Source organism: Microtus oregoni, unplaced genomic scaffold (genome assembly GCF_018167655.1).
Source record: "Microtus oregoni isolate MIOR12 unplaced genomic scaffold, Mior012 000028F_ref0000031, whole genome shotgun sequence".
Lineage (NCBI taxonomy): Eukaryota > Metazoa > Chordata > Mammalia > Rodentia > Cricetidae > Microtus > Microtus oregoni.
Window position 1 is genome coordinate 21,757,572 of NW_024543087.1, and position 23,459 is coordinate 21,781,030.

The following is a 23,459-nucleotide window of genomic DNA, read 5'->3' on the forward strand; positions in this document are numbered from 1 at the left end:
AGGCCTCTCTAGGCAATTCTGTGGTGTGCTAGGAGGATTATTGAACTGATAAGTGCTAAACTTCTGGGGCCAGCTGCTAAGATAGGGAAGAGACCTGCCTGAAAGTCTCTATCTGGCCATTAACTCTGCACAAGCTGCAGGCAGTTGTGAGGCTTTTCTGGTTGTTCAGGTGTGGACTGTCTGGGTCACTGGGTAGCCCTGGCTACGTCCTTTAGCCTCGGGTCTTCAAGGCACCCTTGACAGCTGCCTTTCCTGGGAGTGAGGAAAGTACACTCAGGAGAGAAAGCTACTCCAGTAACTGCCTGTCTCTTCTAAGGCCAAAGAAAATCAATTCCGATTTTCTTGGGCTGGTGAGTGGCAGGCCTAACCTGAGGAGCAACAGCCTAGGCCCTGGGCCATGACATCAGATCTCTGCTCACATCCCCACGTGGCCGGTTCTTGCCTATGTGACCAGGGCCTGCCCTTTAGACTCCCTCCCTTCCTCTGCTCTGTGGAGTAACAGCAGCACACAGGATACAGAGGAGGTTCTCCTTCGCACCTACGTAGGAAACACTAGCCGGTTCTCAGCCCTCTGGAGGGCTCAATCTATTCTCCTCTTCCTTTGATGACTCAATCCTGCTAATTAGGACAGAAACCCCCCAAGCTGAGTTAGGGGTAGATCCAAGTGAGATTTAACTGGGAGAGAACAGGGTTTTGTGAATGGAACTTCCCCTGTTTGACTTTGGAGTCATGCCAGGAGCAGGAGGGCAGAGGATGCGGCGGGCTGTGCTTTCTCATACTGTGTACCGGTCTGAGTGCTTGTAGCCTGGTGACTGGATCCTGGTAGCAACTGTCAACGTGTACTTCACCTTCGCCAGGAATTTTGGTGACCACTGACAGAAAAAGCACAAACCACTCTTGGAGGAAGCAGCCTGGCTCATGGCTTGGGTGGGCCAGGTGGCATGGGGCTACGGGTTGGGCCAGTCTAGATCCTAGAGGGTGAGCTGACTCCCCTCAACACCCCACCCCCACCTGTCTCTTCTATTCTTCCTTATCTATCTCCCCGGCTCTTTCTCCTTCTTGGTCTCCCACAGTATTGGGTATTGGTCCACAGCAGCTCCTGCCTTTCTGCATCGTCCGTCTTTATGCCAGGAAAGAGGAAACCCCTGCTGCTGGACCCTCAAGCGCAAGCCCTTGCATTAAGTTCTACTTGGGCCCGAATGACTGGGTTTGGATTCTGTACCCACCCTCAAACAGAGTCCTCATTGCTCACATACAGCCTGTGTCTGCTCTGTGTGGACCTAGGCCCAGCAGAAGGCCAGGGACTGAAGGGAATGAGGAATTAGCTCTCCAGGGGGAATCAGGGTATAAATTCCAGACAGGCTATTAGATGGCAAATAAAAATGAAAAACAAACAAACAAGCAGAAAGAGGCCTGCACGAACCAACCTCTGGGCTTTCCCAGGCTCCATCTTACTGGTAAGGAAACTAAAACGAGGAGCAGCTGATAAATTACCTTAGCTCACATGGCTAAAAGGTGTCCCGGTTGCCCTTTGACCTCTGGTAGACTGATCCCCCCCCCCCCCCCCCCATGGTACAACTAATGAGAAGCCTGCTCAGGACAAACGACAGACAGAAGTGTAGAAGGCTCAAGCCGAGTCGCCCATGAAGTCCAGGAATTCAGGCACGGTGTGTGAAAGGTTTTATTTTTCTCACAGTATGAGCCATGAATGGAACTCTTTCCTTAGTTGTTACCCAGGAATTAGTGTGGCTTTCTCAGCCAAGAGAGGCCAGCCCCCCTGCTGGTGGCCTCTGACCCCCTGATCTCTCCTTCCTCCTCCCTCCTCCCCTTCCCTCTTCAGGTAAACCACTGAGCTAAGTCAGAGCTCCCCACCCTAGGTCTCCCACCCACTCTTTATCTTTTTCTCTCTCTACCAAAAGGCCTGTAATTAGGAAACATTAGCAGGCTCAAAACAGCTTTCATACCTGAAACATCCTCCCTAATTGCTCTCAGCCGAGCTCTTCCCTGGCTATTAATGTCACTTTTATGAAGCAATGAGGAGCAAAACACCCGAGGCACTTAAAACATTTTTTTATATAATATGCGTCTTTTAGGAATGGAAGTTTAAAATCACCTGCCTGACAGAGACAGTGACAGACAAAGGCATGGGGGGCTCAGGACTAGAGCCAGGAGGTGGAGCCTCCTGCGGGAGATGGACTGTGCTTTAGGACATTCAGAATCTGCTCTGAGAAGGAAGAGGCCCAAAGGCCTGGTGAGACAGGAAGGTTGGTGGGCACTAGATGGAGCCTCGGGGGAGGAGAGTTGGGTTGACGTGTGTGTGTGTGTGTGTGTGTGTGTGTGTGTGTGTGTGTGTGTGATATGTGTGGGGGAAGTGAGGGGGTCAGGGGGTTGAGAGAACCTTATTTCTAGTTTGCTGGATTAAGGGACCTTGGGAGGAGTGGCTTTCCAGAGTCTTGATGTCACACTAAGTTCCTTTCTTTACCTTAGAAGTGACTCACAGATGCATACAACAGCCTATTTGATTAGGTCTGTCCCAAACCCACCTCTCCCTTCTCAGAGAAGACATGCCCCAGAAAAAAAGCAATTGCCTGAATGTCTCACCCATGATAGTCAGGTTCCAGCTCAGGTTGGAGCACACAGGCAGGTGGGTCTATGTGTCTTTCCCCCAAGCCAGGTCCAGCTGGTTTGCACCCTAATACCCATAACCCATGTCGACTGGAACAGATGGGTGTCTTTTGTCTTCTCTCAACCCCTCCATGGGAAAATGGTCCCAACCCTGAAACTCTTCATTGACAGCTCTTCCTGAGCTAAGGGCAAGGGGCTCTTTGGATTGTGAAAGAAAGGAGGCTTCCTGAATTTTGGCACCCAAATGGAGTAGAGTCTACCAGCTCTTTTCGCCAGGACTCATAGTACTCAGCTAGGAAGTCTGAGTGAAGGGCGGAGCATCGGAAGCAAGGTGAGGCTGACTTAGGATGTCAGAGAAGGGGTCAGGGTGATGGCTCAGTTGGCAAAGTTCCTGATGCACACGCATGAAGGTATGTGTTTGGATCTGTAACACCCATGCAAAAAGTTGGACTATTATCCCAGTGCTGAGGGGGTGGAGGCAGGGATACCCACATGGCTTCCTGGCCCATTGCTCCAGTCAGATCTGTGAGCTCCAGATTTTGAGAAGATTCCTGTCTCAATAGATAAGGTGTAAACAATTAGGAAAGCACTCGGTATCAACTTTTGGCCTCTACATATATGCGCATATACTTACATATGTACATGTACACGCAAACATGAATATATACGTAAACTGCATACACAAACACATGCACTTGTACATGCACACACAGACACACACACTGACACACAGACACACATGCACAGACACAGACACACTACACACACACACACACACACACACACAGGGTGCTTGTGCATGCCCAGAAAAAATGCTCAGAGGAAAAGAAACAAACAAAGGGAATGTCAAGGTCATCAGAAGAAAGTGAAGACTCTGTGCCCAAGCCTAGGGAGGATGGATCTTTGCAGAAACGGGGCAGCTCCCTGATGGAGCATTCCTTTCATTATCACCCACTATATTTATAAAGGGGCAAACCCAGGATTTGGAAGCTGATGTTCTGGGAGTATTCCATTTTCTGCTAAGGTCTTTAATTTCTCTGGGCCCATATTCTATATTTATAACATAAGCGATTTAAGAGTTTATTTACAGAGTGACAGGGAGGATTTAATTTTGTTTGCTTTTTTTTTTTTGGAAACTACAAAGCTGAGGGCAATACTGGTTGCTTTGACTAGTGCCAGTGGTGGCACTGACTCTCTTTAGAGGGCCTTAGTTTGGGTGGGATTAGGGTGGGAACAAGATAAACATTTTGGCATTTCTATTAGGCCATTTTTTCTATTGGAAGGCCAGCGATCACACCCTGCTACTGATAGCAGGATTTCAATGAACTTCTCCCACTGCTGGTCACCCTGAGTTAAACACTGGCCTGGTGTACCAGGTTCCAGGATGACAAGTATCATCTCACTGACTCTTACCAGGGCCCTGAAGGTACATGACATTTCTTCTATTTTTCAGTGGTGTCATTAAATCTCAGAGCCATTACTCAAAGTCACAGCACTGAGACTGAGCCCGTGACTGTCTGACCACAGAGCTCACTCTTGTTCCACTACAGAGAGGGGACCATAGATGATTAAGGAACCAGAGGGCAGGTAGGCAATGAGCAGAGGCCAGTGCTTCTAATACTCTACACAGGGAGACAGGAGGCTGCAGCCACAGCCCAGAAAGTGGTACTCCTGGAGAGTGCCTAATGAGTCCGTCTGCCTTCCTTCCTTCCTTCCTTCCTTCCTTCCTTCCTTCCTCTCTCTCTTTCTTTTAAACAAACTTGAAAGGGACAGCTAGAGCAGGTGGTTTGGGATATGGAAGTTTAGGGGAAGAAGACATTAAGTCTAGGTGGAGCATGAAGTGGGGAACCTTACTCATAGATCATGTGAGCCCTGGTCAGAAATCCAAGAAGATACTGGTGGTATCTAGAGATGGGAGGATTTAGGCAATGAGGCAGGGTCTTTCATGGGCCCCTTCCCATCCCCTAAACCTTGGAATTATTCAGAAGTGAGAACCCTCCGAAAGGGAGGGGTGTGAGGGGACCTTTGTGAGAACTTTGTTCTATTTGGTGGTTTTGGTGTTGGTTCTGTTGAATGAGTTTCTCCTGCATTTGAGCTGTGTGTGTGTGTGTGTGTGTGTGTGTGTGTGTGTGAGTATTTGTGTGTCTGTGTTAGTGTGGTGCATCTTATCTCCATGCACTTGGCCCTGACTCATCATGATGGACAAGGAAATCTCAGCCATGTCCTGGTGTCACAAAGGACAAAGCAGTCAATGTGATGTTAGATAGAGTAAGAATTCAGACTTGTCTTGCTGGCTGAGAGCCCTGCTTTGACTCCTACCTGACCAAGGATAATACATTGTGTTTGCATTTAGATACAGACAATTCATTGTGCAACAATGAGCCAGGGGTGACACACTGGGCAATCTTAGAGTTCCTGGGACCTGTTTGTGGTTAGTCACATGGAACTGCAGGTGGAGAAAAGTTTAGGCTGATCTTAAATATTTCGAGTGGGCTCGGTACATGCCATGGGTGATACTAGTGTGCCACCATGCACTGGGACCTGAATTTTCAAAGAGACAATAGAAAAGGTCGGATGTGTCCAGTGGTTATTAATGAGTGATCTTTTCATTCAACGAATGTTAGTGGATCAAGGCACCTAAGTCTAGAAATGATCCACAGCTGAGTCCAGGGAGCAAAGGAATGACGTCATTTTTCTCAGTAGGCGTCCGCGTCCTCCACAGGCATCCTGGCACCAAGCTCCAGCCGCCACAGGAAACAGAGTCTCCCAAAGCAGGTTATAGGAGGTGGCCACATTCCCATCCACTTGGGAAGGGGGCAGCAGACTAGAAGGGAGGCATCCTTCTTCCCAGGCCAGCTGTACCTCACTTGTACTCTGAGAAAGGGAATGAAGCCAGGAGCCACTCCTTTCTTCCATGGCTGGCTCTCTCGTCTCCAGGATGGTTCCAGCTGGTTATAGCCAGCATGGCCCATGTGCTGTGAGCTAACAGAGTGGAGGAACCCATTTTCTCAGCCTGTGACCCAGTGTGATGGAACAGCTTCAGGCTGGCCTCTGCTAGGCATTCTGAGCAGTGATTCCCCCCAAGCTGAAGGGAAATGCCACTAGTCTCTCCAGAGCTAACTCTGTGCCCTCCACCAGTGGCACCAGGGGCTGAGCCAAGCTCTATTAGGCAGCTGGGGCCTGGGGCCTGCAGCTCCCGCCCTTGCCTTGTCGAACAAGGCCGTGTTGGGCAGCAGTGCGAGCCACATTCAATAGACAGCTTAAGATAATCACATGTGTGAGGTACTGGGATAATAGTAGCTGAATACCCTGCCACCGTTGCCATAGTGACCAGCCAAGCACTGGCTCCCCTCCCTTTTTTTTTTTTCTTTCTTTCTTGTTTTCTGGACCTTCTTGTTATAGGGCTGGCTGGTGGGGTGGGGGATGAGTTTGGGAAATGGGAAAGAGGAGGAAATGGGGGAGGGTAGATCCTAGAGGGCCAGGCCATTATATTCTCTTTAAATCCCCCAGTTGGAGGTATTTTAAATCTCAACAGAGACAGAGAGAAACAGTGTCTTAATCCCCAGTTCCCCGTGAATTATTTAAAAGGATCCTGTCAGAAGGATGAATTTGTCACTGTTGCGGTGTCAACAGCAGCAGCAGCTGTCATAATGGCTAGGGACCCCACTCCAGGCAGGGTCTGGTACACCATGCTGCTGCCTGGTGGAGCTTCCAGTGGCCTGGGGCTGTGTGGACCAGATGCTCCTCCCTCCCGAGGCACAGGCCGGCAGTGTCAGTGCTGTCCCTGATGCGCTGGCGGATCGTGAGGCCTGAAAAGTGTCGGGCTACATAAAGATGCCTGTCAGTCAGCTGGACCTGGAGCCTCCCGGGAATGTGGTGGCTCCCATAGCAGGGGTCTCTGAGCAGCGAGGGAGCTCCCTCTAAGCCAGAGTAGGGAAAAGGAGCAGGCCCTCACTTGCCCTCAGTGAGAGAGGGCCAAAAACAGCACTCCCAACTGTAGGGTTTGCAAACACACACACACACACACACGCACGCACGCACACACACACACACACGTGTGCACACACATATGATGGTAATGATTGTGGAAGCACAAGGATAGACAACCAGGCAGACAGGAGAAAACTGCAGATCAAACACTGCCTAGGACCACCAAGCCCACCATGCAGGTCTCGCCAGAGGGATGGCCTCCATACTGACCAACTCCGGAAGACTGTGGTTTGGGTTTTTAAGCACATCAGCTGTAAATTCTGTTTGATCCTCATGGTCATCTCACAGACTAGGCACTTTTCACTTATCTGTGCTACAAAAGAGGAAACTGGGTTGGAGAGGTTTAAAGACTTGCCTCTGGTCAACCAGATGGGTCTGGCTGAGGCCAGAGCTGGTGGACTCCACCCCCACCCTGTGCTAACTGTCTGGTGCTGGACTGAGCAGGACCACAGAGGCAGGTCTCACTAGGTCTCATTAGGCCACCCTCCCAGTCCCATCTCCTAGTTTTCCTTACTCTTTGCTTTTGGAGCCATGCTGGTATCCTGGTTTTCTGGGCAAGCACTAGGTACACGCTGTGGGGAATTTGCCATGGTTTCCTGTTGGACAGGGCCTCAGTGCCTTTCTGTATCAGGGGTACTCCATTGGGACCTTCTCTCTCACCTCCTCATTTCTACACCATCCAACAATGGGGTGACAGATACTTTTGAGGCATCCGTGTTCCTTTAACCGTTACCTCATTCATACTTCTGGAAGTAGCCCAGTCAACTCATTGGTTCACTAGGTGGACTCTAGTAGAATCATTTCTTTGATGCATTGTGAAGAGACATTTGTGCATACCACCCTCTGGAAAAGTCTTATGGCAAAGTCATCTAGCATTCAGAGCTATTAGAGAGGACATGGGGAGGCAGAGAGGCAGCTGTGAGTGGAGGTGGGCCAGCTGCTTCAAATGGGTCTCATGGAATCTTACTTTTAGACTAAAATCTAGAAGCTGTATTGGGTAGCATCACACACATGCTCTCCACAGTCCAATGATGCCCCCTTTACTCCTTTGAAAGTCTCGTGCCCTCCAGAGAGTGGGGTTTCGAGAATTCTGTTTTGTGCCATGCAATGGGCAACATGAAGTTCTTTCAAGATGTCGGCCATAAAGCAACAGGGTTCTGTGAGCCACCCTTCTTTTCTGTACACTACATGGGTTGTGGTGATGTGTGTGGGGGAACCATCCTTCTCCTCCCAGCCCAGCACATCTGGGAGGTAGATTAAGCATATTGGGAGGTGTGCTGGTGCTCAGGCCCGCAGGGGAGCCATTGGGGAGATGTTGCCTTGGTTGGTTGCTGTGCTAAGTGATAGGTCCCTCTGGGCGTGTAGGACTTTATGCCCCAAGGACTTCATTTTACATTTTCATTAGCCCTCCAGCTTGTCTAATCTCCTAGCTCTTTCAGGCTTAACCTCCTTTCCACACTGGAGCTTCTTTCATGGAGTCCACACCGATTGGTGAGAAGCTCCACGACCCTGTCTCCGTCCCATCTGCTGCCCCGATGAATCTGTGCGCTCCTCTGTGCTTGATGAAGTTGAACCCTGCTGGAGGCATGTGCAGAGAGGCAGCCATCTCCCCTGATTGGGCAAGGCCATCACATTTCCATTATTGTCCCACCGGGCACAGTGGCAACAATTTCTAGTGACATAGCAGCTTCCCCTAACAGCAGGTGATGCCCAATTACAGACTGTAGAGAGGACCCAGGGCCTCTGAGCTGTGTTCCGTTTTATCTTCTGTGATCTGAGCTGGTGGATGATGGGGACCCACTGAAGGCCTGATTGGAAGAAGATGGTCACCGCTGAAGGGGGACTCAGAGGAAGCCTGAGAAACTGTCAAGAGAGAAGAAGGGCTGTTGGTTGTCTCCCTGGGTCTGTGTGGAGAAGGAGTACGGACCTTTAGCCCTTACATCTTGCTGAGCACAGGGCCTGCAGGATAACTTATCTGGGATCAAGATGGCTTCCACACCCGGTTGACTCAACTAGAGGCAGGTCTTGAGGTTAACACAGTAATGATGGCTGTCATACTAGGAACAGTAATTGCTGGGAGGCGGTGAGTGGCGGTTGCTGAAGCCTCTACAGGAGCTACTTCCGTGACCTGTGAGGCCTCACCACACCCTGCAAGGAAAATAGTATTTTGCAGGTGAAGAAACTGAAAGTCAGGAAGTTGTCTGTGGTCACAAGACTACAGTTAGCAAAGGTGAGGTCACCTGCCCCTGGCCACCTCCCAGCCTTATCTCCTTCCAGTCTTCCTGACATTGCTGTCCTGGTATGTATGTATGTATGTATGTATGTATTTATTTATTTATTTATTTATATTTTAACATGTACCAGGCTTGTCCTGGGCATTTCTTCTTGTGTCTGGAATGAACCCCCAGTCTGGCTGGTAGGTTTCATTCAAATTTCAGAAGCCCTTCCCAGGGGCCCCACTACTCATCGGCTGCCACTGCTTCTTTTCCCACGAGCTCTCTAAGCACCTGTAACACTATGTGACTCTGTTGCATAACTTCCCAAGGAAAGATATGAAAAAAAAAATCTATTCACCTCAAATAGGACACCAGTGATAGACTACCCCCAAGATGAACAAAACCAACGGCTCTTCCAAAACAGTTCGACTCATTCAGTTCCAGCGTGGTGAACGAATAAATTTATTGAGATTTCTTAAAGGAAGATGAATGCAGGGTGAGTGCTTTCATAGCAGCTGTGTCATGAAAAGCCCCAGTCCCCAGGGCTGTGCCTCCGGAGCTCCACACAGCTCGCAGGCTGCTCCATCCAGGGTTCTCTCCAGCAGCTCTTCTCTGCTCATCTAACGCCGCGAAGGGGCCTCGGGAGTCTCGGAGCTACCTGAGTTCTAAACCTGCTCTGCGTCCTGGGTCTAATGAACCTTTTTCCTCCCTCCAGGAAGGAGTGTTTCAATTACGAGGAAGTAGCTGCACAGTTGACTTCCTATTTGTCTTGTTTGTTCATTCTCTGGTTCGCTGTGTTACCATATAAGGTCCACAGGGGCCACACATTTGTCTGTTTTCTGCGGTGTCACCAATACCTCAAACATTGTTTGGGGAATGAGCAGGTTCTTCAGTCTTTTTCCATTCTTGATTTTAGAAATGAGCTCATTGAGCTGGGCACAATGTAGGTTAGGATAGCTGGGATCTTGTCAGACTAACAGAAGCAGAATGATTTTAATAATTCTGTGTGTGTGTGTGTGTGTGTGTGTGTGTGTGCACGTGCACACCTCTTTCTTTCTGTGTAAGTGATCTTGTGAATGTATGGTATGCATGTAAGTTTCCAAGTATGTGTGTGTGCACAGATGTGTGGAAGCCAGTAGCCAATATCAAGTGTCTTCCACCTTATGTTTTGAGACAATGTCTCTTATTGGATTCAGGAACTCATCAATTCAGCTAGACTGGCCAGCCAGTGAGATCCAGGGATCTACCCACCTCTGCCTCCCTAGCTTTGGGTTGCTGGTGTGTATAGGCATAACTTGGCTCTTTTATGATTGCTGGGCATCCAGACTCAGGTCCTCAGGCTGTGCAGCAAGCACTTTAACAACTGAGCCATCTCTCCAGACCAAATAGTTTTTGCCCCTATCTTAAGTAAAAGTGTCCAGAGGCAGTGCACCTTCCTAGCAAGCCTTGTAAACAGTTTGTGGGGGTTGCTAGGTGGTGGCATTCTCTGGTGGTCAGTGAGAACTCTGGGGCTGAGGGAGGGTGTTGTAATACTCCAGGAAAAGGCTAGTATCAGGACCTTCTAGAATTTCCCATACTTTTAGGCTGTGATTTTCATCAGAGGCTGTGTAGAAATGGCCCAGATCTCTTAACTTCACTAGATTCTTCGTCTTTGACCAGTAAATAATTGCTGAGTCTGGTCATCAACCTCATTTATCAAAACTGACTACAAATGACCTTTGCATGCTTCTAACCCGAAGCCTCCCTTGTAGATAAAGAATGGATCAGTGTCCGGAGGCTGTTCCAAAAGGCAATGTAGACAGCCTGGTGAGAAGAGATGGTGATGGTGGGCTTGAGAGGGGAGAGGTTTGTACACATATCTATGATATATGTCCCACACACGATCATAAGCGCAAACATAATCACAGTTACACACACACACAGAGTCACACACAGTCACACAATCAGTCTGATGGCAAGTAGTCAATGTTCACACTTGGGAGCCCCCCCTCCCCCCCAGCAACAGACCAGCTCTGACTTCCAATAAGTAGGTCCAGCAAACCTGAAGCTTGGAGGCATCTAAAGGTGTCGTTCCCATTCATCAAAGTCACAGTCTGAAAGCCTGAGCAAGTATTTTCTAATGGGTGTCATTGTTTTCTTTATTATGCTTATCTCAAGGACGGATGGGCTATTTGCATCAACAATAGTGCCCTTTGAAAGGTTGTTACTATTCTGTGTGGCAGGCAAGGTAGCTTGCTTCTTCTCCTTAGATAGCACTGTAGTGAGTCCCAGTGAAGGACCAGTGGTCAAGGATGCAGAACACAGTAGAGCTTCACTCATTGCCACTGGTTTCCAGCATCTTTTTAAATGATTCTTGTATTGTTTGAGATTGTTATTACGTCATTCCCTCCAAACCCTCTGCTGGACTTAGCCTCTTGCTCTCTTTCAAATTCATAGCCTCTTTTTTTTTTTTTTTTAAATCATTGATTACTCAGCCCACATAATGTTACTGGTATGCACATGTTTTTTTCAGGGCTGACCATTTGGTGTTGGATAACGAATTGGCATGCTCTTCCATGGGGAAGACTATTTCTCCTGCTCTTGGCATTTCTTAGTTGACTGTGGTCCTTTGTCTAGGGCTGAGGTTTCTTGAGCTTTTCCCCTTCCACATCAGCATGACTATTGGTGTCTTCCTTGTTCGAGTCATGTTTAGACAAACACGATGGTTAAACTTTCTGGTGTAATTTCTGACATTTCTAGGAGAGACAGTATCAACCAAAGTTCTTATTGTTCTGACTCTCACAGTCTTTCTGCCTTCCCTTTTACAGTGATCACTGAGTTTTGGGTTGTGTTGTAATTATGCCGGTTAGGACTGAGTTCTACAACTCTGAAATTTGATGGCTTGTGGTTTTCTCTAAGTGTCTCCCTCTGTTGTAAGAGAAGTTTCGTTAATGAGGGGTGAGGACTGCATTTATCTGTGGGCATAAGGATAAATATTTAGAATGTAGTTAGGGATTATACTGGTTTAGTAAAGTAGTAGTTGTAGGCTCTCCTCCAAGATCTATGACTTCATTTGCCCTGGGTAGTTGGCTAGGTTTCCAGCACCGGGCTGATTTCCCTCTTGCTGAGAAGGGCCTTTAGTTCAATGAGAAAGCTGTTGATTACTGCCCAGGTATGGATGCTACTCCCAAACCCTGAGGGTTGTCATGCTGTTGATCATTGCTGTGGTTCACAGGTTTTATGTGTAGGACTGCTGGCTGCCTCTTCTAGTAGCTTCCGTTGCATCTTCTGGTATTATGAAATCTATGTTTTGTTTGTTTGTTTGTTTGTTTTGAGGGCTGAACACCACAGAGTACAGTGAGGCCCTTAACACTGTTCTAACCCTTTGTAGGGATAGCCATGGAGGAGAAGGATTTGTGCTTTAGCAGACTTATAGGGTTAGAAGAATTAAACAGAGTGACTAGGAGGGGAGGGGAGAGAAGAGTCAGTGGTAAAAAGGGGAAAGGAAGAGGACACTGGGGAGAGGCACCAAAGAGGGGAGAATAGAAAAAAGATTTGGTAGTTAATCCCCTGTGAGGAACAGAAATGACGCCAGTGCAGAAGGAGGAGCGCAGTTATTCCTTGGCACTGTGTGGACATGGGGTTGTAGAGAGAAAGGAGAATTCCAGGTATCTGCAGGTAATGTCCAGCAGGCAGCCTGAGTACTGGGGAACAGTGAAACCGGTGATGTACTCCATGGCAGCTGCATCCTTGCATGTGGTTGAGATCATCTAGGATAAAAACTGAGATGGTACCAAGAAGACCCGTGTATTTCATTGGTCTTCCATATTCCCGGATAAAACACTGCTGCATGGCGCTAGTGATGTAAAGCTCCATGCACAGAATGATGTTGCTTGTTGACATGAACTAATAAATTAGTCAAAACACAATTCCCTGTCCTCAAGGAGCTCACGGCTCAGCAGCAGAAACCAAAGTCACATACACAAAGCAATTAAAGAGAAGTTGGAAAGAGTGTATTACCAAATGTTAAATTGTGTGGAATAAACTCACTCATGCTTGAAGCATTCTGAAAACTAATCTCCATCTAGATTTAAATTGACACCATCATGGGGGAAGTGAGGTCCCGAGACTCCTTAAAGGAAGGACTGTAGAGAACTCAGTCCTGCCATGTGTCTGCCACCTGACTTGTGTGCAGCTGTCACAGAATGTCCTCAGTCTGTCTGCTTGTTAACAGCTCTTGTCTTGCTTGAATGGTGTCCAGTCAGGTCTGCCATTCTTTGGCTTCGTGTGGTAGAGATCAGATGGTTTTGTGGCAGACAGGTCAGGTGAAGGTGTTAGGGTCTGTCAGAACTTCAGCAACAATATTTAGAAGTGGGCGCCACTGCTGGGCCTGCATGTGAGAGCAGGTGCTCTTGGCTTAAGTCCTTGGCATCTCTTGCCTTATTCTGGCAAAAGAACAGCAACGACGACAGCAACAAAAGCATACAGAAACAAGACCGGTCATGTAAGCCCCATCCATAGGACAGTGGTTTTGCAAATGTAATAGTATTCTGCAAAAATGGCCAATTGTGCTTGGACATGCTGAACACAGTTGGCCTGCTGACTGTCTGATGGGCCTCCAGTGTGGGAAATCCCATCTTGGCATGGATTCTGAAACCAAGAGTCTTACCCTTCCTTTGGGACACTTTTAGGTACTACTCAGGTCTCTAGTCCCAGTGACAGGGATGTCTCCTTGGGTACTTCTAGATGCTGTCTTTGCCTTCATTTAGCATCATTTGCTCATCCAGAAACAAGACAGACTGAAGGAATATTTGGCAGTTGGTTTAGATTGGGTTACTTAGACTTCTTTCCTGAATGCCATTTGTCCCAGAGAGTTTATGCACACCTGGGTACATAAGCCTGTAAATTAGGTTTGCAAACCAGACTTTTATCAATAGTGAATCACAAAGCCATTTATTTTAAAACCTTTCTTTGTCAGTTATATAATCTTAGCATTTATTAAAGATAGATGCAAAGTTGCACACTGATGACATGGGTGTGCTTGCATGTTTTATAGATAAAGAATTAACTCTTAGCTAAATAGTTGATACTGTGTGAATGCAGCATCTTCAATATTTCAAGGTTGATCAATATTTTGCATTTATGGTCATCAGTGCTGAGAACATTGGTTTATATTAATTCAGAATACCAAATGTCAGAAGTATGTTTAGGGCCATTTCCGAAGTTGTTGGAAATTCTACCTCAATCCCAAACCCAAGTTCACTCTAACTCAATAATTTTTTTTTAAAAAAAGAAACTCAAGTAAGCAAGTTAAAAAGCAGTTTAAAAAAATTAGACATTCTAACAAAATTGAACCCAAAGATGTACTGATTTGATGGATGCTAAGGAGTGATGGTAGGAAAATATTGATTTTGTTTTCTGTCATTAAACCATCCCAGTTTTGTTAATACATTGTAGAACATGCTTACATACAGTAAAAAAAAAGCCACTGTTTAGAACATTTGCTTGGCTCAAATCTGAGCTACGGTGTTTGAGTTTTCTGGCCTTGCATGGTATGACATGTGCAGAATGAAGCATGCATAGTGTGTGTGCAGAATGAGATCAGCAGTGAAGCTGTGTGTCACAGGATGTTCAGCATTGGCAGAGATATTTTGGATTTATTGTATGTTGATTTTGCATTAATCATTGGTCTTTCCATGCTCAGAAACCTTTTGCTATTCTTAATTTGTGTGTGAAAATGTGTGTGTGTGTGTGTGTGTGTGTGTGTGCATTTGTGCCTCTGTGTGTGTGACCACCACAAGCATTTGTGTCATCACTTACAGGGTAGTAACCCACTATTTAAGAAGCTTAAGTGTAGAAGGATAAAGGACTGAGAAGGGCATTCTGGGTAAAGAGATAGGGTGAACAGAGGTGTGGGCTGCTATGGGCAGGGTATTTGTGAATGACGCAGGCCAAGTCTGTGTTGTTGGGGAGTTGAGGTATCAACTGCCCAAAAGAATAAAGTTTGTTTCTAGCTATAGTGATGTATTTATTTTTATCTTGTAGATATACTCATTTTAGGCATACAATTACATTATTTTAGTAAATTTGCAATGTTTGTGATCATCAAAGTCCCATCTCAGAACATTCCCATCAGCCCTCAAAAGAAAATTCTTACCCACTTGTTCCCATTTGCAGTCATTCCCCAGTCGACTCCCCAGGCCCAGGGAAAACTACTTTTCTGTTCGTGACTTCTGACTCCATGTGTGTGTCTAGAATCATCATATAATACATGGCCCTTTGAGGTAAATGATATCATGTGTTTCACTTGATCTCATGGTTTTGGGATTCACCCCTGTTTTTAATATGTATCAGTAATTTACTCTCTTCCTGTTGCAACCAATATTCAACTGTATGGAAACATTATATTTTATTTATAGATTTGCCACTTAATGGACATTAATAGAGCTCTTCAGTCACAATAAAGAATTAAATTGAGAAATCCAAGAAGAGGGGTGGTTGTAGAGAGATTGATGTGTGGCAAAGTAGGAAATGTGCTCCACAAATAGGATTTATAATAATACTGGTTGGTGAGAAATTCTATCTCAGTGAATGGCTCTTCCCTCCATCATGGCTATGCAAAGCTCCCTAAATTAGGTCCTGAGAAGGCTTGCTGAATGTGACCCTAAGAGGCACGGCTAACTCTGGAGGTAATCATGTCTTGCGTGAATAACTATGTACATATCTGAATTTATATGTGAAAATTTATCTGAGAAATGATTCTCCAAGTAAAATGGCTGAGTCAATGATTGTAATTTTTGATTGGAATGGTACAAATTTGCTTTCCATCCCACTATGTATCAGAATTCTTTTATAAAGATTAAATATTAGTTTATGTGTATGAGTGTTTGCCCACATGTGTGTATGCACACCACATGTGTGTCAGTGCACAAGGAAGCCAGAAGAGGGCATCAGATCCTCTGGAACTGGAATTTTGGATGGTTGTGAGCTGCCATCTTGGCTCTGGAACATGAATCTTGGTTTTCTGAAGGGGAGTAAGGGCTCTTAATGAGCCATTTTTCCTACCTGTGAATCATAATTCTCATCCCCAATATACTTTTAAATATAATGGTCTCCAACTTTCATTATTTAACTACCACCAACAAAAAAGTCAAAATATGGCTTAGACCATTTTTGCAATGCTGACTGACGTGCCCTATTCTGTCATATGACTCAGAGGTATGTCTGTCTCTCAGTGATGTTTGTTGATATTCTTTGCCTGTATGTCTATTTTATTACTGATATATAAGCTTTCAATATATTAGGAGAAATTAAATGTGTTATTCATGGTACATTATAAATAGTTTGAGGGTTTTCAATCATCAACTTTTTTCTTTTTACTTTCTCTTTGCTTACAATGGTTTCCATCATGCCCATTTAAAAAGTGAAGAAAATTGGTGAAGCTAATTTATCAAACTATGGCCTCTTGAGTTTTGTGTCATGATTAATGTAGAGATATTGTCCCTGTGGTTTCTTTTGGTATTTCTATGATTTTGTTTTGATTTATTGGAGATGTATTCTGGAATAATGGATGGGGAATAGGTGAGCTAGTTTTTTCCAGAGGGTTACTCAGTTATCCAAAATCTGGAAAAAAAATGGTTTACCCTTTCTCACTGATTTGAGTTTAAGTAAACACTTTGAATGTTAAGAGAAGCAACTGCATCAAATTAAAAAAACAACAGACAAACAAAAACTATGTTATCTATTCTGACTTCCTGGTGTCTTCTTAGTCACTTCCTTACTGAAACTTGGCACTTTCTGTCTTTTGACAGTCTGGTAAGACAGTCATGGTACTTTGCTGCTGTTTAGTGGCAGCAGGAAAAAACACAGGGAGGGGCCTCAAAACTGGAGACTGGGAAGTGGCCACTGAACAGAGGACTTTTGTAGATCTGCCGTTGGGCGGTACTGGTTAATGGCACCACAAATTGGTCCTGAGAAGGGAAGTGAGTATCTCTTCAGTCAGACTATCCAAGGTACATAGAAACTTGGAATTTTTAAAGGAAAGCCACAGGGAAACCAGCATTAAAGATCCAAGATACTCAAAGATTGTGTAAAAAGATATTTATGGGGCACATGGACCCTTGGGTCTGGTCTGTTTGTTCACTGTCAGTGAGAGTCCCCCCAACTCTCTCTCCCGTCTCCACAGGTCTCCTCGCCCTCCCATCCAGAATCCTTCATAGCTGGATGGCAGTGACGGCCAATTGTTCCCCCACGTACTTAGGCCTTTCTCCAGCCTAGTTTCTAAACATCGAACTTTGGACATCTGTGTGCCTCCTCTCTAGAACTCATCTCTGTTTGCTGCACTCAGGTGGAAATCCAAGGTTCTCATCATGCCCTGCCTCCCCTCGGTTTTATTCCTCCCATGCCTGCTACCTCCAGCTTCATAAGACTCTGTCATATGAGCGCCATCCTTGAATGACACCAGCTTGCTTTTTCTCGCCACAGAGCTTTTGCATTTGTGAGCCTCTGGGAACAGATGTTCTGTCCACTTCTGCCCCTAGGATATACACACTTCTCCAAGACAACCCCTCCTCATCCACCCTATCCGCTTGGAGACTTTTGGGAAACTTTCCTGCATATACATCCCCTTTCTTGGCACACCATAACTTCCCATTAATTAACACAATTGTAATTATTTAGGTTTTTTTTTTGATAAGTTTCTAGGTTCTGTTCCTGCCCCTCAATCTGAAGCTTCACACTGCCTCATTCCTCCCTGGTGGCTAATGGAATGCCTGGCATAAAGCTGGTGTCTAGAAAACATTTCCCCTGATGAATGAGTGAGGTTTTGCCATAAAGCAATGAGACGGATGCCGTGTATCATCAACAAATAACAATGTTTGTCCCTCCCTGCTGGGAATGCCAGCCCATCCTAGTCTGTCTCCGTGAACTGAAATCTTCTTTCTTTAAAGCCCTCCCTATCATAATTGCTGCTTATCCTGAAAGGCATTTGTCTCTCCTCCAGCCCTGTCCTCTCTCTTCCTCCTCCCACTCCCACAGCACCAGCTGACAGGAGAAGAATGGAATCCAGAGAGAAATTAATGCGCAATGCTTTAGTTGTAGCCTCCTTTCCCCCCAAACCACGGGGAGCTATTTTCCTTCCTCTCCATCTCTTTCTCTTCTTTCCCTTTGAATATCCAGCTCCATCCCCTTGAATTTGATTTGATCGCTCCCGGAGGAGCTGTCACAGAATCAATTAGATCTGTAGAGTTTTACAACTCGGGGTCACCCAGTATGATTCCTCATTTTACAGATGAGAAAACTGAGGCCCAGAGAGGTTAATGTCTGAAACGATTACCTCTGGTGGGGCTTACGGCGCTAATCAGCGCCGTTTTTTTGAAGATGAATGTTCTCAATATCCCAGCTCTTCTGAGTGAAGTCCTCATTCTGTTTATCTCAGGACATTCAGTGTGTAGGCCTTGGCGCCCAGGTGAGTCTGGTAGGTAGGACTTTCTTTTCCCGGCAAAGCTGCATTAGTGTTGGGTGGCCAGAGGCTCTGGCTTTGTCTAGACCTCTGCCTTGAATGGGGTCATATGTTTCACCATCAACCAAAAGGCCCCAACATTTATGCTGAGACCCTGCTGGAATAATGGTTCATGAGACTTGCTGGGTTTAAACATTTCAAGAGCACCGAGAGAAAGCTGCCCTCCCTTTCTTCCAAAGTCATGTTGGGTCAGCAGGGAAAATGTCTCAGAATGGGAAGGGGGCCTGAAAGCCACCTGAAATGCTGTCAGCACCTTCTCCCTCATCGTTTGCTTTCTGGCTTCCAAAACCCCGTCAAGCCGAACAAAACTTCCACAAACACATTTAAATAGAACACAACACAGTCTTTAAGAAAGGAAAAAAAAAAAAACATGGCTCCTCTACATCCAGAGATCAATAAGAAATTAAGCAAAGCCCAGATGAGGTTTGACAGCGTGGATTTATACTCCATGTGAGCTATGGAGTAGAGCTTTTTCTCAGCTGGTGGCCCTGCTACTGGGCATGCGAACAGACATATCCTCATGTGTGCATGATATGTGTTCTGGTTCTGGGTCCAGATGCTCAATGTCCCTTAGGTGCTGTAATACTTTAGGGACTCAGCAACCACTGGTGGGGTGGGATGCTTCAATGTCAGTGCATCTGTATTCTTATGGATGGAGAATGGTAGCTCACGTACCCAGATGCAGTATGCTATCCAGCCTGGGTAGTGTGAGCTGGAAGCTGGGAGGTTTTCCAGAGTTGCAGTTACTCCAGCAAAGACCAGAAAGGCATCCTAGGTCAAACATATAAAGATGGAACTTGCAACATTAAAGTCTTGGTGTTATAAGTTGATCAAGAAGTGGTGCTGGTGCGGGGGCAGAAGAGTGATTGCAAGGAGCCAGGGATGTAGTTCAGTTAGCAGAGTGCTGGTATAGCATGCACAAAGCCTAGAGTTCAACCTCCAGTACTGCATACACAGCTGTAGAGATAGCTACCTGTAATACCTCTGGGGAGGGAGCAGCAGGAGTAGCTACATAGCAAGTTCAATAGCAAGTTCAAGATCAGCCTATGCTATGAACGCACGCAGACACACACACATGCACGCAGACACACACACACACACACACACACGAGAGAGAGAGAGAGAGAGAGAGAGAGAGAGAGAGAGAGAGAGAGAGAGAAGGGGGGCAAATCGAATGACAGATGGGATGCTGGTTGCTATATGGAACAAATGATGCTACATCTAGGCAGAAAATCAGGAGGGACCTTTAGTCTCCAAGGATTTCTGGAAGGAACTCAACAGACACTCTGGCTAGAGCAGGAACTGGTACTCTAGGAGGGCTGAGAGAGCCCGACAAGCCTGGACATGTAGGCCAGCTCTCTAGATGTCCTTCTATTGTCCCCTCCACCCTTGCCACTATATGTCTTCCTTTGTAACACCAGGGATAAAGATTTCTTCAGTTATCATCTTTCCCCCCCATCACCTGTTGCAGAATTTCCCCTCCAGAAATTTTTAGGCTATTCAAAGTACCATCCCTCCTATACAGCTTCTCTATAGCCATGTGCCATGGAGGAGTTACATGATGTCTCATTAGCCATGAACTGAAGATAACTGAACAGTTGTGGGACTCTTGAATGCCGGAATGTAAATGTGCGGTTCCCCACTCTTCCTCTGCTACATAAAGATTCTGAAATATGAGTTCGGTTTTCCAATATGAATCATGGTTGTCACTCCCCGGCTAAGCGATGGTCCTTCCTCTCTAAGTACCATCCTCCCACGTTGCTGCTCCATTGTATCTCAGCTTGAAGATTTCACACAGGAGCTTAGTTAACTTCATTAAGAGCATCTCTTAGCAGCCCCCACCGTTTTACAGTCTAGCTCTCTCAAACGGATTGCTCTTCCAAAAGAAACGGTTTGGGAATCTAAGTTTGTTGAGAAACAAAAACAAGAAAAAAGTTTCTCTTCATGTGCTTTACAGAGGTTTATAAAGGAGTTTCGCCACAATAAAGGTATTAGGTTCACAGGTGGGGATGTCCATTGTGGAATTCTTTTATAACTGGATCTCTAATTCATAGAGTAGAGGCTGTCCGCAGTGATGGACAATAAAGGATACGCACAGCATGAGACTTCCAGGTTTGATGAGGGAATACTTTTTGTTGTTTGTTTGTTTTTGGTTTTGCTTTTCGAGAAAGGGTTTCTGTGTTGCAGCTCTGACTGTCCTGGAACTCGCTCTGTTGACCAGGCTGGCCTCGAACTCATAGAGATCTGCCTGCCTCTGCCTACCGAGTGCTGGGAAATAAGGTGTGCCATCACCAACGTCTGGCTGAGGGAATGCTTTCTGTAGTTAAGTCTGTTGTGTTTGGGGGTGGGTTGTAGAGTACTGTGACACTGAATCTCAGATCTTTAGAACACAGGTGTGGCTGTATGAGCTCATTTGCTGGGAGGAGCAGTGGGACTGGTGGGCTCCTGAAGCCCCGCAGAACTCCAGGGTTCTCTCCTGGACTGCCTCCTTGGTCTTCTCACTCTCGCCTTTCTGATTTTGCATGTGTGTGCCTGTGGCCTGCCGGGGACAGTGGGAAGAAGTCAGTGGCTACGATGAAAACCTGAACACCATCCGTACTTACCAAGTGTGCAACGTCTTTGAGCCCAACCAGAACAATTGGCTGCTCACCACCTTTATCAACAGACGGGGCGCTCATCGCATCTACACTGAGATGCGCTTCACTGTGAGAGACTGCAGCAGCCTCCCAAATGTTCCAGGCTCCTGCAAGGAGACCTTCAACCTGTACTACTATGAGACTGACTCTGTCATCGCCACCAAGAAGTCAGCCTTCTGGTCTGAAGCCCCCTACCTCAAAGTTGACACCATTGCTGCAGATGAGAGTTTCTCCCAGGTGGATTTTGGGGGAAGGCTGATGAAGGTCAACACAGAAGTCAGGAGCTTTGGGCCTCTTACTCGGAATGGTTTTTACCTCGCTTTCCAGGATTATGGAGCCTGTATGTCTCTTCTTTCTGTCCGTGTTTTCTTCAAAAAGTGTCCCAGCATTGTGCAAAATTTCGCAGTGTTCCCCGAAACCATGACTGGAGCAGAGAGCACGTCTCTGGTGATTGCTCGGGGCACATGCATCCCCAATGCAGAGGAAGTGGACGTGCCCATAAAACTCTACTGCAACGGGGATGGAGAATGGATGGTACCCATTGGACGCTGTACCTGCAAGCCTGGCTATGAGCCCGAGAACAGTGTGGTCTGCAAGGGTAAGTCTGGCGCTCCTTGAGTGTCCTTTTCCCTCCCACCTGGGGAGGTCCAAGTTCATTACTTTCTTGCTCCTCGTTCAGGGTCATTCAGGAAAAGAGAGAGCCTGGTGGCTTATTAAAACTCAGAAGAACCTCTGACCCCGGGCTATGCCTGATGGTTTTCCAGTTGTAGACCAACTATCTGTATGCACGTGCGAAGGAAGGGAAGGGATGGGAAAAGTTCTGAACAGTAGAAAATGATTTAATAATTGTTTATTTATTTGGGAACAAACATTCTCTCTCTCTCTCTCTCTCTCTCTCTCTCTCTCACACACACACACACACACACACACACTCACACATTACTCTAAGCATCTTTCATCAGCCTCAAGCTCTGGGGGGCCTGGGGTATTTGTGTTGTCATGGACAGTTCACTCAAGGGTAATTGAGAAGTGACTGAATTTGGAAAATATTTTCGTTCATTTCAGTCCAGCTCCCACAGTATTAAACTTGGTCCTGAAGCCATGTAGCTCATTAACTCAAAGCCCTCTGGCATGACTGTCTTTCTCCAGGGGGCTCAGTGCCAGGCCCTGGAAGGAGATGAAGCTGCTGGTCCAGGAATGGGGGAATGGGAATGTTCCATGTGTGGAGGTACCTTTGCTTCTGAGTGGAGCAAACTGATGCAAACTTTGCAGACTGGAACTTGAAGGTATTACACGCTCACACTACATCTCTGGACCCTACACTCGCCTTTGTCGAATAGGTGACAATACATATGCTGACCTGGCTCCAGTTAGTCCCAGAGTGAATGGAAGGGTCTAGAAGCTCTATCGCTTGTCCTGTCTACGTCATTGGAGCTAAATATGGGGTGGTGCAGGGCTGGGAGGAGAAGGTAAGTCCTGTTATTAAATCTTGCTTATAATCTTCAGAAGTCTGGATTGTTTTAAAAGGCCTGGAAATGATCATTTTCATTGTAACATAACTCAAGGGGTGCCCTCTCTCACTTACAGTTTGGGAGTGAAATTAGCTCCTTCCCCATCACAGGTCTCCCGAAAGCATCCTTGGGTCCCCTGGTGCTGCTGGAGCAGCGGCCAGCCCTAGTCTGTTTGCTTCCTCCTTCCCCAAACACCTGCCTGTGAAATGCCTGGTAAAGGATTTTGAAAGACCGTCAGCACGCGATCCCATGGATTCAGCTAATTGCCTGGGCTGGGGCCTTCGCACAGCCTTTCTGGGGCCTGCTGGGAACACAGAGCTGCGCCTTTGTGTCTTTATTGGATTTCTTGGTTCTGGGGCCCATGATGGATGGCGTGGAAAAAGGGGAGAGAGCGCCAGATCCAGTGATGAATCAAGGCAGACAGTTTTAAGACCAGCCGGGTCTGGTCCCACAGAGCACCTCTGTGTCCCACAGTTGGGGGTGGAGCGAGGGCACCCTCTTTGGCATTCTTCCGGGTCTGAGTGGGGACCAGGACACCAGGCTGTCTTAAAGGCGCAGGTGCAGCAGCTCCTGGGCATGCTTGCAAACCATGGTGGGGTGTATTTCTGGGGTTTCAAAGGGTTGCCACAGGGAAGTTGCTGGCGGGGCCCCTCTCATTTTTCTCATTATTTCCTGAGCAGAATGGCAGGGATGGGAGCAAGCATTGATTGGTTCTGATTTAATTGGGACTCTGGGAAACAGGCTCTCATTTCTTCGGACTAATTGGAACGTTACTTTTTTGGGGGGCTCTGTTGTCCACACTGTTTGTCAGTCACCTCTCATGGTTGTCCTGGGAGGGCCTGTGGGGACAAATATGGAAATGCAAGTTGTTTCTCTTTCTTGCTTCTTGGCCCAAACCACTCTTACAGGTTTGCTTGGATGTTGCTAATCTCTGACTGTTGTGAACATGGCTGGACTTTACATGTAATCACTTATTGTAAAC

General features: G+C 46.6%; 1 protein-coding gene across 1 annotated transcript in view; it reads left to right on the forward strand.

Moving 5' to 3' along the window:
• Ephb1 (EPH receptor B1) overlaps window positions 1–23,459 on the forward strand; it is a 437,502-nt gene that overhangs the window by 138,803 nt on the left and 275,240 nt on the right. Inside the window, exon 3 of the mRNA XM_041677153.1 lies at window positions 20,883–21,564. Within this exon, the coding sequence (XP_041533087.1) occupies window positions 20,883–21,564 (682 nt within the window). The remainder of the gene's footprint in view (window positions 1–20,882; window positions 21,565–23,459) is intronic.